Source organism: Onychomys torridus, chromosome 5, assembly GCF_903995425.1.
Source record: "Onychomys torridus chromosome 5, mOncTor1.1, whole genome shotgun sequence".
Classification (NCBI taxonomy): domain Eukaryota; kingdom Metazoa; phylum Chordata; class Mammalia; order Rodentia; family Cricetidae; genus Onychomys; species Onychomys torridus.
Genome location: NC_050447.1, coordinates 129,825,591 through 129,841,541, shown reverse-complemented (window position 1 = coordinate 129,841,541; position 15,951 = coordinate 129,825,591). Strand labels below are relative to the sequence as shown.

At 46.4% G+C, this 15,951-nt stretch overlaps 1 protein-coding gene across 2 annotated transcripts in view; it reads left to right on the top strand.

Moving 5' to 3' along the window:
* Positions 1 to 15,951, top strand: part of Trpc7 (transient receptor potential cation channel subfamily C member 7) — a 131,423-nt gene that overhangs the window by 29,736 nt on the left and 85,736 nt on the right. For both annotated transcript variants that reach the window (XM_036187821.1, XM_036187820.1), the window contains exon 3: positions 12,529 to 12,711. In XM_036187821.1, coding sequence (XP_036043714.1) covers positions 12,529 to 12,711 — 183 coding nt within the window. The remainder of the gene's footprint in view (positions 1 to 12,528; positions 12,712 to 15,951) is intronic.

The window sequence follows — 15,951 nt, the reverse complement described above, 5'->3', positions numbered from 1 at the left end:
TTAGACTGCTGCGATTCTGTTCTGCTGCTGGGCAAAGCCTCAGCCGGATTCTAGAGTGGGGGCTTTTTGCTCTATTTTCATGTCCCCTAGATCTCCCCACATTTCTATTCTGCCCCAAGACCTAGGGCACAACATTCTCTTGGAAGCAATCAGACACTGGGGGACAAAGGAGAAGACCTGGTGTCCCCAGGCCTAGGTTGGAACCCCCAGATTGTCGTTCCCACCCTCATGCTGTCTCCACGGACCACAATTGGTGTCAGTGGGAAAGGAGGGGCTTCTCCTGAGACTGGGAAGGGTTTGCTAAGTGCTGATGAAGCCCCAAACCTCAGAGTTGCCTTGACTCCCCTTTCCCTATGCTCTGTATTCAATCTATCAGCAAACTCTCAGAGCGTCATGCACAGACTTCCGGAGCTCTACACGCCCTAACTCCTGGACTACTTTTCCTGGCCCTGGCCACCTTCACCTCTCCTCTAGGTGACCAGAATAGCACCCTAACTGGCTCTTCTGCTTCTGCTCCTGCTCCTTGCAATTCACTCCATCCTAGCAACCAGACTGATCTTTTCAGTGCATGAATCAGATGGTGCCCGAGGTCTTCCAATGACTTTCATCTCCCCAGAGGAAGAAGAGGACAGTCCTCAGAACCATCTGCTCACTGCTGCTCCCCTGGCCTCAACTCTTCCTTTGCTTACTTTGCCCCAGTCACTGCCCCTCTAGCTCTTCCTCACCAACCCCTGACACTCTCCCTTTTCACTCTGCACTCTTCTTTGGAAACCATCTGGAACATATCACAAATTTGCATCGCTGTCTCCCAACCCCCCCCCACTCCCACCTCCCTACTCCCCCCCACCCACCCCCCATCCCTTCACTTTTCATTCAAAACCACCTCCTCAGGGAGCTCCTACCTCGCCATCTGGATAAAACAGTGACCTCCCTAGGCAGCCTTCCTCCTCTTCCCTCCCATCCTCCATGAAATGCAAGTTCCACAACAGTAGTGACTACTTGCTTTGCTTACGGTTGCATCTCAGAGACTTAGTGCAGCCGCAGGCACGGCATGAGTACCAATGGCTATTTAACACTCATCATGTATATTAAAATCATCTGCCAGTGTAACCACGTCCCCATGGGCAAGAAGAACCCACCTCACTCCACCTTGAGAGACAGCTCAGTGAGCACACACTTTCCAAGGGGAGGTTCCTGGAAGTCACTCAGTCTTTAGAGTAACACATTCTTACCCAGTTTCTACATCTTACCAATAGTGTTTGTTGGAAAGGAAAAGTTTTTCCAAGGATTACTACAGGCTGAGTGTAGACTTGAGCTCTAATTTCACAAGCAAGAGAGCCCACCATCTAACTCAGCCCAGGGATCCCATTGGCATCGTTGGCTTTGGGCCAGCAGCCTCACAAGGAAAAGATATGCCTGCCCTGCTCTCCCTGATGTCTCGGGGCCCCAGCTAGTACCTGCACCGCAGACTCATGGTTCACCTCTGATGATTAAATGAATGAATGAGTGTAGTTAGAGTTTTCCTGCCTGGCCCAGTCAGGACAAATCTCTCTTACCCGCCAGTCCCATAGTCGCTCAGACCCAACCAAGAAAGCACACAGAAACTTACATTGTTTACAAACTGTATGGCCATGGCAGCAGGCCTTTTGTTATCTACTTTTTTATCTTAAATTAACCCATTTCTGCTTATCTATACTTTGCCACATGGCTTGTGGCTTACCAGTGTCTTTACATGTTGCTTCTCATGGCGGCGGCTGGTGGTGTCTCTCCAGCCTTTTCGTTCCCAGCCTTCTCCTCTTCCTTGTCCCGCCTATACTTCCTGCCTGGCCACTGGCCAATCAGAACTTTATTTACACAGAGCGATATCCACAGCAAATGAGAGAAGCTACCAGTCTTCTGTGATAGAGCCTGTGGGTGCAGGTGGCTTGGGTATGCTTAATGGCTGGAAGCTTCGGAAGGAACCAGGAGGGGGCACTTTTATTTGGCAGTATCTGCAACTCTATCATCTGCTTCAGCTACAACAGGACAAAGAGACCCCAGAACTGTGTTTGTTGGAAGCCATGTGCTATGACTATGTGACTCCTCAGGGACTGAGCTGGTATAGGTGGGGCTGCCACATTGTGCCAGGCTGTTCCTCTGTGTCCTGAGGAATGAGCTGAAGGTCTCTGAGCCACTACAGGGGACTCTGCAGACCTTTTGCTTACCTGCTGAGTCCCATAACTTTCACCATGCAGACAGGCTGTGGGTGGGTGAGGACCCATTACTGAGAAAAGGTGAGTCATGAGATCACAAAAGGTGTGGAGAGTGAACACAGTGAGCAGAGTATCATCTAACTCTCTACCTTTCCCCTGCCCTTCAGGGAGGTGGGCAGGATTTGCGAGCACATGGGAAACTGCCATGGCAGTTTCATGGGAGACTTGGGACCTTGGGAAAAACAAAAACAGCTCATTTCCTTAGGGACAACTTCCATCTGCCACACAGGTCAACACACATCCTACTAAACCAAGTATGAAGTCAATTCACCCATCAGCTCATCCAGCCTCACCTCCCGGCCTCCCCGGGTCTGTTATCACTTCCTTTTCACCTGTGAGGACCCTGCACAGTCCTCCTTCCTCTGCCTCAGAGTGGCGCTGGGTTGAGAGCGCATGCGCGGCCAGTCAGTGCTATTACCTGAGGAGTCCTCGCCTGCACTAGGATACCAACAGCGAGTTTGAATCCTGGCTGTAATCGAGTTTCTAGACTTCCGTTCCCCAGCCAGGAAACAGAAAGGTCAATAGGATCTACAGCCCAGGTTTCCATGAGACTGTGACAAGCTGAATATGTATGGCAGCCCAAGACTTGGCACACAGTAAGCACTCAATAAATGGTAACTAATAGTAATGACACGCAATAACTGTACTGCTTAACATCCTGTTGCTCTTAGTCTCTTGTATATGTCGTTAGCAGAATATTACCTATTGGATGAATTACACGGAAATTAACTGAAGGTGGGGAAGTCTAATGTATAGGCATCTGCATCTCTTGAGAGTCTTTTCCTGCTTTATCCCACAGTGGGAGATGGAAGTACAGGAAAATTCAAAAGATGAGAGAATTCATCTTGTAGTCATCTTTAGTTCTTGTAGTAATGAACCCGATCCCCTGATAATGACTCTAATCCAATCACCAGGTCAGGGTCTCCTGACTTAGTTACTTCTTATCAGGCCCTAATGCTGCTGCACTGGGAGTAAAGTTTCCAAGATATGAGTTTTGGGCGACACAGTCAAGCCATGCAATTCAAACCAATCATGCTTAGGCCAACCCTGGGTGGAGGCAGGCTGTGGGGAGAGAGGACCCTTCAGAGTTTCTTGTTTCAACTTACAATCCGACCAGATTTCCTCAGTCATAGCTTAGAGCGAGCAGTCTGTCAGAGAATGGAGACATGTTTTCACTAGAGGGGAGTGTGTGTACACGGTGGTGTATGTGTGTGTGTCTGTGTGTGTGCAAGTGTGTGCATGTACAATAAAAAGCTGCCAGGACAAAGAAGAGGTCAAGGAGGGACAGTGTGGCTGCAGGGACTGGGTAAGGTGCATCCGGGTTTGGTATCATGGCAGCCCCAGCAGCAGGGCGGGGCACTAAGGAGAGGCCCAGCTGAGAACTCCACAACAGAAAACCGAGCAGCATCCTTACTCTGGGTAGATTTGAGGAGTATGTAGGCTCCTCTACAGACACAGGCGCAAACATGATGTGCTGAGCAATACACAGTCCATGCACATGTCCTGGCCCTGGTCAGAGCCACCAGCATCTCGCACAGCTTACACAGGGCTGGAAGCCCTCTCCCAACAGGGCTTTGAAAGCCTTTCTCTCTAGAATGTTCACCCTGCTATGTCTTGTACCTGCCTCAGCCCCTCTAGCTTCTGTTCCTTTTCAGGTCCCAATTCATACTCTGCCTCCCCTTTAAAGTCCCTGCTGTCAGTAGGTCAGTGGCATGCCCAGCTCTGTCCCAGGGCAGTTCCAGCACATTACGGTCTTTATTTGGTTGCTAGTAACTTGCATGCATGGGCTATGTATATTATTTAGATCTGTATTCTCAGAGTCTGGCACAACATGGCTACTTTAAAATTCTGGCAGAATTAGTGGGTGTGACACCTGAATTTCCCAAACAGTCCTGGAACTGTTTTCTTGAATCACAGCCCTGTCCCTCCCTCAGCAAGCCTCTGACTCCAACAAAGGACCTGTTAAAAAGATCATCAAGCATGGTAATCTGGAACTTCACAGATGTGTTGCTGTGCCAAGCCCCTCACAATGTCAGCAGCTGCAAACCAAGTAAACTAAAATCCAGGTGGGAAACCCAAGTGTCCACAGAGGCCTTTGTCAGCTGTCTGGTAATGGAAGCAGTGCCCCAGCCCAGGGTTCTGCATCAGATTGTGAGTCATCAGAACTCTGCCCTATCCTCATGCTCTAAGCTTCTGTCCTCTGCTTGCACCATTCACCCCAAGGGCTTCACAGAGTGAAGCTCCAGGAATGAATCCAACACAGGCATCTGTAGCTCCACTCAAAGAGGTACCGGAAATGCTACACCAAGCTAGGTACGTATCCATGCTGAGGTTGTGGTGGTACTGTGTTCCCCAAAATATTGTGTGTTCCCCGAAATAAACTTATCTGGGGTCAGAGAACAGGACGGCCACAATATTAAACATGAGGATAGGCAGAAGTAGCACATGCCTTTAATCCTAGCATTTCAGAGATAGAAATACCTCTGGATCTCTGAATTCAAGGCCACATTAGAAACAGCCAGGCATGGTGACACACACCTTTAATCCCAGAAATCCAGCCTTTAATCCCAGGGAGTGATGGTAGAAAGTAGGAAGATATATAAGGTGTGAAGACCAGAAACTAGCAGCATTTGGCTGGTTAAGCTTTTAGGCTTTGGAGCAGCACAGTTCAGCTGAGATCCATTCTGGATGAGGACTCAGAAGCTTCCAGTCTGAGGAAACAAGACCAGCTGAGGAACTGGCGAGGTGAGGTAGCTGTGGCTTGTTCTGTGTCTCTGATCTTCCAGCATTCACCCCAATAACTGGCCTTGGTTTTGATTTTATTAATAAGAGCTTCTAACAATTCTACTACACTGAGATTCCCTGCAAGCTCCAGAGCATTACAATGTTGGCCAATTCTTGTCACTTGCTGTATTAAGTGATTTACCCAGAATCCCTACTTCAGCTTGCTTTTTGCAAAAAAAAAAAACAAACAAATAAAGCAAAAACCAATAAAGTAGAAGTGTTGAAGGAGCTTTGTAGCAACATGGGCTTACTGATATGATGAAGGAGAATGAAACAATTAATTGTATGAATGAAAGCAAAACCAGGGAATAAAGCTTTCCAATTTTCACTGTAATAATGAACACCAGACTTGAGTTCTCACTGAGACTTTCACATCCGTCAGATGATTTCAGTTATAATGATAAGAACTCAGCCATGCAAGCTAAATCTTAGCATACATATCCATCAAGCAAGTGAGATGTATGTAGAAGAAAATGCACTAGGGCAGGTACAACCTGGAGTCCTGTGTTATCTATAGAGTCCTGTGTGTGTCCTGCATGCCCGGTGTGGAGACCCACAGAAGTTTCCTAGTGAGAATTTACTCAGGGCCAGAGAATCTGAGCTTGCTTTACCCAACAGGGCTGCATAAGGAGATGATTTGACCACAGACGTGTTTACCAGGTGTTTGGAAGGGTCTACACTTGGCTGTATTGTGTGCTTTGATCTTGCAAGGGGGAGGTCTTTTGCCTCTCCCCTTGGCATGTTATAAAAAGCCTTAAATAAACTTTTGAAGCTGTTGAATATTGATCCAGGCCCTCCGGAAGATATCCTGTGTTTCTGTCTTTCTTCTCGTTGGCTAGGTCTCTCTATCTAATATTTTCTTATCCCTCTCTCCTCCTCCTAAGAGCCCTTCAAAAGTTGGGAAAGGTAGGAGCTGGACTCCCACAGCCCAGTACCATACTGCCCAGTACCACACTGCCCAGTACCACACTGCCTGTTTCTCCTGTCTGGGCTCACAGAATCCTCACACCATCATGTGACAAGGCTTCTCTGTCAGCCCCAGGGGAAACAAGGTCTTCACAGTCACTTAGAAACTGCATTTGATGCTTCAGGGCCCGACCAGGTACCCCAGTCCATCCTCACACCAGCTTTCTTCATCTCCAGTACTTCCCACTCCTATAGCAGGAATCTTAAAAAGTCTTATTAATAAGACCAAACCTGAGGCCAGTTATTGGGGAGAATGCTGGAAGATCAGAGAAGCAGAACAAGCCACAGCCACATCACCCTGCCAGTTCTTCAGCTGATCCTGTTTCCTCAAACTGGAAGCCTCGGAATCCTCATTCAGAATGGATCTCAGCTGACCTGCTGCTCAAAAGCCTAAAAGCTTAACCAGCCAAATGTTTCTAGTTTCTGGTCTTCACATCTTATATACCTTTCTGCTTTCTGCCATCACTCCCTGGGAGTAAAGGCTCGCTTTCTGGGATTAATGGCGTGAGTCACTATGCTTGGCTGTATCCTTGAACACACAGAGATCCAGGTAGATCTCTGCCTCTGGAATGCTAGGATTAAAGGTGTGTGCTACCACTATTGGTGAAATTATTAAGGCCACTCCACATAGTTAAAAGGGAGGTTTAGTTTGTGGGGTAACTTACAAATGAAGGGAAAGGTTGCAGGGTCTGGGAAAGGTATGGCGCAGTCCGGCGGTGTTCTCTAGAGAACTCTGCTCAGTCTACCTCCAGCATCCAGGGTCCCAGAACCAAGAGAGGCCTCTCCTCTAGATCCTGGGTCTTCAGCTTCCTCCCTCAGCCCTGCCTTGTGGGCATGACCACCACCGAAGCCTCAATGGGGGTTGGAACTTCCAAGCCAAGGCTGGGATGGCTATCCACTACATACCACTGCCTATCCTCTGTTTAATATTGTGGCTGATCTGTTCTCTGACCCCAGATAAGTTTATTTGGGTGCACAATATTTCAGGGAACACAATCCCACCACACACTCCATTAGCTGGAACATGCCCTTCAGTAAAGTCCTGTAGCTCCTTTTTCTGAAGAGGAGCCCCCTAAGCACACAGCTGCCTAGTAGCCCTCTCAACTAGGACAGCTTTTGCCCCTGACAATGTTCACAGCACTGGTCCTGGGATTGAAGCTGGAACTCCTGGCTGCGCCTTGCCACACCTAGACCTTACTCTGCCCCTCATGCCAGGAACATCCATTTTTGAATGACACTTCATCAGACCATTTTTGAATGACACTTCATCAGATCATCTCACCCTATTCATCATTGTTGTCACCATAGGGACCGCCCACAGCCACATCTCCATGGTGTCAGTTACTGCTGTTTACAGCCTTGCTGCCTCAGTGTGAATGCATCATTGCCCTGGCAGCACTCTGACTGGGTTCTGTGGACTCTCTTCTTCTGGTGATCTTAACCTCACCGTCTCCTAGTCACTGTGAGCAACCTGTGCTACTCCTCTGTCATGACCAATAAACATAAACCCTTCACAATCAAAGCACCACACACTATGCTCTGACTGTGACTTCTGGTATTAAAACTGTCCTTTTATATATTCCTCAGCTCCTTTGCCCTCTGGGTTTCTGTTTGGAAAAAACCAAGTTTCTGTCTACTCTATGTAGGCACCCGAGAATGTGAATGCATCACATTAACTGACCTCATCTTAAATTTATTACCATAAGCCTCAAATGAGCTCTTTTGTAGTGTTTGTTTTGCTTTAATTGCTTGTTCCGATAGAGCCTTGATTTTTAGCTGCTCCCTAACTCCCTGTGCAGCTGCAGGCTAGCCTTAAACTCTGCTCCCTCCTACCTGCACCCCCAAGTGCTACTGATCCATTCATTCCCTGTTCTACCCAAAACCGTACCTGACCTCTTCAACCTACCACCCCCTCACTGATTCCCTACTTCTCATGGCAGCTGTTTATCCGTCCTTCTTCTCTTCTTTGTAACTCTAGAGAGCCGTCTGTCCCAATGGCTGCAGTACTTCCTTTCTCAAGACTCTGTGGCTACACCTCTCATGAACTGTTCCATCAGGTGGCACATTAACCCCAACCACTAACTTCAGAAATGAAATCCCAGTCCTCTTATTTAGAGAAAATGAGACTTTATGGGAGTGCTGGGCCTGTGTGATAACATAGTACCATGTTTAAAGCACTTTTGCTGTAACTGTTACTACAATCATCTCTGAACCCAGCTGCATGTCAAAAACAAAAGCTCCTTCTAGTCATCCAGCATGCACATCTCTGCTAACTGATTTCCTTTTTCTACTCTAGAGGAAGCTTTCAGTAAATATTCCTTCCCCATCACTAGATCCCTGAAGGGAAGCACGTGGGAGAATATTTGAAGTCCATACTCTTTTGAAATTCAATTTCTAAGATCCCCATTGAGGAACAAGGTTAATTATCCTGAAATGTGTGGGCGATTCCACAGCATCGACCTGAGAAAGTCACTTCACTTTTGCCCCATATGGTAATGAGCTTCTCTTGTTTTCTTTCCTGATTTTTACCTGTCAATCACTTTGACAAGTTGGAGTTCTTCAATAAAGCCAAGAAAACTAATAACTTGTTAAAACAACAATATAGCACCCAAAGTTTACCACATCAATACTCTTTGTTGCATGGTTTCTGTTCGCTGTGTTGGGACCAGAAATTCCTCTATAGATTTAACCCAATATCACTAATAAAATAAAATAAAATAAAAAAATAAAAAAATAAAAAAATAAAAAAATCCACATAGTTTTCTAAACATATGAATAAGTTTGCTATTAAGTTTGCATAAAAGAGGAAAAAATTAACAAGCAATATTTAAATGTATGACAAAGCTAAGGGTTTCAGAGTGCCACGCCTCAGCATTTAATGTAAAGCTACAGAGATAAAAACAAAGGACCGTGAAAGGGCAGGCCATATAAAATGGTATGCCTATTCCAGAATTAAATTACTAATGCAACAGGAGCGTATCATAGCCTCAGCCACCCAGTCCTTAGCATTTACTCAACAGGTAAAAACTTGAGTTCACACAAAAACTTGTACACTGACATTTATAGCAGTTTTGTTCTTATTTGCCAAAGGCTGGGAACAACCAATGGTTCATCGAGTGAGTAGACAAACTGTGGTGCCACCATACACATTCAAAACAGAAAGAAAGGAACTTTTAATACACGTGACAACACTGATGATCTGGAAAGAGACTATGCTGAGGCCAAGAGTCTGATCTCAAAGGATTATATACTGTGTTTCCCATTTATATGCCATTCTACAAAAGGCAAAACTCTAGGGCCTCCTTCTTGTCTGGCACAGACACAGTTCATGGTCCAAAGAAACACAGCTGCATGTACCATCCAAAGCAAGAGTGTCAGGACAGCTCACCAGCATCCACCAGTCCCCACGAGGTACAGACCCCTTCCTCATCATTTTTCTAAAGAGCAGACTCGAGTGTTCCCTCACAGGAGACGAAGCAAAACAGGTCCAGGCCTATATAGCAGCTCAGTAAGATTCCAGAAAGGTCCACATCTGGATAACCCACCTTTATGGACAAGACTGAAAAGAATGTCATCTGTCCCAAGGCACCAAGGGACACTGTCTTTCTTTCCTTTCTGTAGTGAAATACAACAAAGGAATAATAATAATAAATAGAGAGTGGGTTGTTATGGCTCACAGGTCATCGTGGTAGAGAGTCAAAGTACTGAGAGCCATGACACTAGATAAAGGGGATGGCCTACGACTGGACACTTCTTTAAGACATTCTAAAATAAGACATAATAAAAATAGTAGTTATTTGGGAATAAACAACATATGGTGGTAAGGCAGGCTAGAAACCAAGTGAAAACGTGTATGGAGGAGGTACAGGCAGCCAGCCCTGTCAAAGCTGTCATCAGGTCAAAGAGAAGAAGACTGAGAGCCTGATACTGGTCAGAACAGCCACTGTAGAGCCCATGCTGTGAACTCGTTATTAAATGAGACAATAAGACATACAAGAGGACAACTGGAGATAATGGATGGAGATCACTCTGTTCAGAGCTTTGCTGTCAAATAATACAAGCAATTGAAGCAGTAACGGGAGTCAGGAGAGATTTATTTTTAAGACATAGAAATAATGGCATGTGTGTCTGCTCAGCTAGCAGGAGGCAGGGAAGCTGGCAGGGCATGGGAGGGAAGGCTGCAGAGTGTCCTTGAGCAGCTATCTAGCATGATTGGAGGAGCCAGCTTAGGGAGGGAGCAGAGGTGACGGGTCCAAGGTAAGAGAGGAACGGACTTCATGAGTGCAGAGGCACGTGAGACAGTCTGTGTGCTGCTGTGAGCATGGAGAGCTTCTCTTCTGAAAGCAAACAAGGTCCTCTGTGACCCAAGGGAGAGAAGACAGGACTGCACAGCACAGACATGTGCAGCTCCCTGAGTTCTCATGGCCTCAGCTTTCTTGACTTTCAACTGGAAATGATGATAGTCTTTCCATTACAGGGTTCTGTTATGGGAGCTCACAGAGGTTTCCTAGTGAGATCTGAGCTTGCTTTATCCAGCAGAGCTGCATAAGGGGATGGACTGACCATGTGTGTGGGTACCAGGTGATTGGAAGGGTCTACACTTGGCTGTGCTGAAGGGAGGTCTTTTGCTCCACCCCTTGGCATTCCTTTAAAAGCCCTTTAGAAGAGACAGAAGGGACCAGTGGATAAGGATCCAGGCCCTCCCGAGGCTGTCCTATGTTTCTATCTGTTTTACTCCCCTCTATATTTCTATCTAAATCTCTTACCCTCACTCCTCAAGAGTTCCCTGGGGGAATAAGGTGGGGACGGCCCCCCACATTTTGTGATGACTAAGGTGATTCCTCTGTGTTGCCTATTGGCATTGGGAAACCTCAGCATCCAGGAACATGACCTTTGAATGATTTGGGCCAGGGTAGGCTCTATGCATGTTTCACTTGGCATCCATTGCTGTCCTTTGGAATTGAGGGTAGATCCCCAGCTTCCTTTACCCCCACAGTATTCAGAAGTGATAGTTATACTTCTCTCTGGTAACTTCACTACCTGGTATGCAGTAGATTATTGAGAATGAATGAATGAATGAATGAATGAATGAATGAATGAATGAATAATGGTGAGTGGGTGAATCCTAGGGATAAAGAAAGACAGAATGCAGCTTTCTAGGGCTTGGCCTACTGCTGGATGCCCAAACCTCCAGCACTTTCCCTGGACCCTGCACACCAATCTGCCCAAGCTCTGTGGCAGCCATGTCTCCACTGAGTTTCTGAAACTCCCTTTTCTACCTAAATTATGAATAAAATTGAACAGGGCCATTCTTGTCTGGGAATATTTTCTTGATCCTTTCCCTTTCCCCAGCAAACAAACATCCACTGAACTTTTTGTCTAATGCAAAGTGACATTCTGATGCAGCATCCAGAAAGGAGCGAAAATCATTAACTCAGGAAAATGCTGCACTGCTCCTCTGCCAGGTGACTGCCTTTTTGCTGAGGAATCCAGGCTTCAGGAGGGCAAGGCTGTCCTATTTGCCAACTGCAGGTTGTGAGTCTGTGGGTTGTTGACAGTGATTAACATAGCAACATATGACATGTGTGTGATTTCAACTAAGAAATCAAAAAGGAAGCCTCAGGGGAAAATATTTGGGGGAAGGTGGTGTGCAAGTGACATGGAATATTCTTTTTTTCCCAATATTTTAGAGCATTGTCTAGAATTTGACCTATCCCTTAGGAAGAAAGACAAGTTGGAATGTCACTAGGAAAGGAAGTAAACCTCCCAAAGACATTCAGAAAGATAGGCCTGGGGAAGGAGAGATCCAGGAGCAATTCACTAAGACAGGAGAAATGCTCACGAAACATCAAGACCTAGAAGTGTTTATTCAACAGGCAAGGAGCATAGGAGCCATAATTTGCTAGACAAATGTGTGTGTGGGAAAAAAAAAAAGCATCATGTTAGATGTGAATTACAGTTCATTTTTTAATTTATAAGCCAGTTTTCCAGAACATGAAAAAGCACACCTGTGTACATTATGTTTTCCAGCTTAGCCCCCCAGCCATAGCTTTCCAATAAAGCCTTGTGAGACAGTCGCCAGCACACACAAGAGAGACATTTCCCTAGTCTTAGAATTGACTCAGCCTTGGGCACAAGGACCTGTTACATTGAAAGAGCCTGGGGGTGGGGTGGGGAGGGATGTAGCAGATGCACAGATCACTGGAGCAAACTTACAAGATGGATTCCTGGGCCCAATCCCTGGGAATGTGGGCTCAGTGAGTAGGGAGGAATCTGGGAATCTGGGACTTCTGCATGCACCTGGGACTGATGCAAGTGGCCTGGGGATCACAAACTCGGCAAATGCTAGCTTGAAGAAGACAGGCCCAGTTGAGAGCCTTGCATTCTGGATCCAGCACAGGCCTCTGGCTCCAAGGCCCTCTACAGGTTCACTGTTGGTGACTATCACTGAGCCTCAGTGCTATACTGCACAAGCCACCCTGTGGGGCTCAGTGTGACGCACCCTGATTTCTCTTTATTCTGTTAGAACGATTACAGGAAGCTATCTATGCAATGCAAGGATTTTGTGGTGGGCGTGCTGGACCTGTGCCGAGACACAGAAGAGGTGGAAGCGATTTTGAATGGGGATGTGAACTTCCAAGTCTGGTCTGACCACCACCGTCCAAGTCTGAGCCGGATCAAACTCGCCATTAAATACGAAGTCAAGAAGGTAAGCTTCCTCACCTTTCCTGGCCTTCTTGCCTGGCTTTGCAGGGCCACTGGCCTAGCTTCATGCTCATGCATATATATGTTCCCACAAAGTGACTGTGATGACACCCAAATTCTGCTTAGACAGGAAACTGCCAATTTTGCAGAAGTGCTCAGATTTCACCACCCCTTCCTACCTGGGCTCCCATCCCCCAACAGAGAGGAAGCACAATCAGTCCATGAGCAGGCCTTGAGTCTGGAGAACAGAAATCAGTCTCCAAACTGCTGTCAGAACACATTCACAGGAGAGCTCCCACAGGCTAGCAAGCCAATCCCAGGCCATGCTGAGAAGCATGTCACAGTCGAGCTTTCTCTCTACGCCTAGGAACAGTCATATAGAAAGCAGCTTGGAGAGAAGGGAGGTGAGATCCATGGACCTCAGAGGCTTAGAGGCAATTCACTCCGGAGTCTCATAAAAGTTCTTAATACAAAGCTCAAGTAAGTGCCCAAGGGAAAACTCACCCCTTCATCAGTACACACCAAGGTGTCTTCAATGGCTGTCATCGCTCACGTTGCTCGGTACCCCTCATGTCCCTAGCCAGAGCTACACTGAAAGTCCCTGTCTTAAATTAACTAAATGGCATTTCGATGCCCCAGTTTGGGTTCTGGGCATTTCTCCTCTTCCTTGATTATCCAAATGGGGGCAGGCAGAAGGCAAAAACCAGCCATCAACAAGGAACATAAACCCATGAGACTCATTTAGAGGGCTTCCATGTTTCATAAGGTTTTCTGCTCTTTTACTTCAATAATAACCATAAATACTGAGAAAATGTATTTTTTTTTTTTTTTTTTTGGTTTTTCGAGACAGGGTTTCTCTGTGTAGCTTTGCACCTGTCCTGGAACTCGCTTTGGAGACCAGGCTGGCCTTGAACTCACAGAGATCCGCCTGGCTCCACCTCCCGAGTGCTGGGATTAAAGGCGTGCGCCACCACCGGCCAGTGAAAAATGTATTTCTTCAAGGCCCTGAGCCCCAAAAACAAAGCAGAGTTTTGCCAAGTGCTAGGGGAAGTCAAGCTTCAAGTTCAAATCTATTTTCTTAGCTTATGGAATGCATTTGTAACCTAACACCAGAGTTTACCAGATTTTCATTTTGCTTTGTTTTTAACCAAAGCACACAAGTCTCATTCTAGAACTGCTGAGACTTCCCACAGCCTTGGCTTCAAACAAGCCCTGCTGTGGGGGCCATGTGACATTGGGGAAGAAGAGCTTGAAGTGCCTCCAAGCTTCTAAGCACCCCTCTCTTTGCCAGCCAGAGTAGCTTCCTGCCCTCCACAGGGCAGGATGATGGGGTTTGAAATAGCCAGGAAATAGACACTGGGAGTCTGTAATTTATAGTCATAGAACTTGACTATTATAAGTAATCACAACAGTGTGTATCTTATAGACAATGCCCTATTCCCCCCTGAAATGTAAATTCATATCCTCTAGCAAAACTGTAATTGAGGGTAAAGTCACCTATTAAGCCGGGATATCTGGCCACTTCCTCACAGCCCCATCCCTCTCATTGCCAGCTAAAGGTGCAGACAATCTGACAGAAGGAGACAGATAGGAAACCAAGCTCCCCTGGTCATGATGGTCAGGGTCAGAATCAAAAGGTTCCATGAGGGAAATTATTTGCCCTAATGGAATTTTCCAGTTAAGGGAATCATACAGGTCTCTGGAAATATCTACCATGAATGTCAAGTATCTGCTGCCTCCATAGGTGAGGAGATGATAAAGGACCTGTGTGGAATGCTAACCTTGCTGATTCAAAGACCTCCAATGGGCAGATTCTCTCAGACCATGCATGCCATCATGCAAAGGCAGACAGCCCTGTAGTTTTTCTTGACATTTGTTCTATTGTGAATTACTAATGAAAATGCCTAATATTAGAAAGCCTCATGAATCATATAATGGACTTCCAGTTTTAACTTAGGAAATTGAACATACTTTTATTAATACAGTCCTACCCTGGACATTTGAGTTGCAAATGACAAATATCAAGGCCAGTGTACAAGTACATTGCCTTTTGTACCTGAGATGGATAGATAGATAGATAATAGGTAGGAAGGCAGGCAGGCAAACAGACAGACACACAGACAGACACACAGACACACAGACACACACACACACAGACACACACACACACACACAGAAAGAGAGAGAGGGGGAGAGGGAGAGAGAGACTGAGAGAGAGAGAGAGAGAGAGAGAGAGAGAGAGAGAGAGAGAGAGAGAGAGAATATAAAACCTAAAGCCCTGCCCATGTGCTATCAGATTAACCCATTACAGAGATCAATTCAGACTAGTTATTCTTGGTATTTTCACAGGCATCTAATCAGGTGTAACCAGTAAAAAGAGAGACAGAGAAAAAGACTTTATGTCCAAATGCATTTAGATACCTTGAGTTAAGCACAACCAGACAGATGCCTTTGCTTCAAGACACCATAGAGCCCTTAACACATGTCACTGCTCTCACAGAAAATGCAGCACGCCTTACAAGACCCCAGAGCTCTCTGTCTCATAGTGGAAAGATTGTCCACTTTACCACTCTGAGGAAGGTGAACACAAGCTCAGACTCTCTGTCTAGAAAACACTTGCACATGAGTAGCGTGGGGCCACTGTGCCTTGTCATACACAGAGGTGGCACCTCTCATCTGAACAGTTGCCTCTTTGCAGGACTCAACCCTAACATCCAGCCCAGTGTTCATCCCCATTAGATGAAGACAGGGGAGCCCCTGGTAAAGAGGACAATCCTGAGCTAGTGTCAAGAGACAGATGTCGAGCCTGACTCCCATACTATAGCCTTGTGGTCTCAGTGAAGTCTCTGAAGTGATTTCATGTTCTATCTGCAAAAGTGGATGCAGGAGCTTTTCCTTCATATTCAGTGATGACTACCTCTGAAGCCTCTAGATGTCCTATTGACCCCTGAGACATTCTCCAACTTGTCCTGTGATATCTCCCCCAAGAATGATAAAATGGTCCCATAGTAAGGACATCATCTAGTATAAAATTCCTCTTGGAGTGACCAAATGTCTTATGAAGCTGCAACTACCCTCCATGACTGCTGCTTTAGGAGTATAATTCAAGCCAGGCATGGTGGTGCACACTTTTAGTCCTAGAACTCGGGAGGCAGAGGCAGGTGGATCTCTGTGAGTTTGAGGCCAGCCTGGGCTACAGAGTGAGTTCCAGGACAGCCAGGGCTGCACAGAGAGACCCTATCTC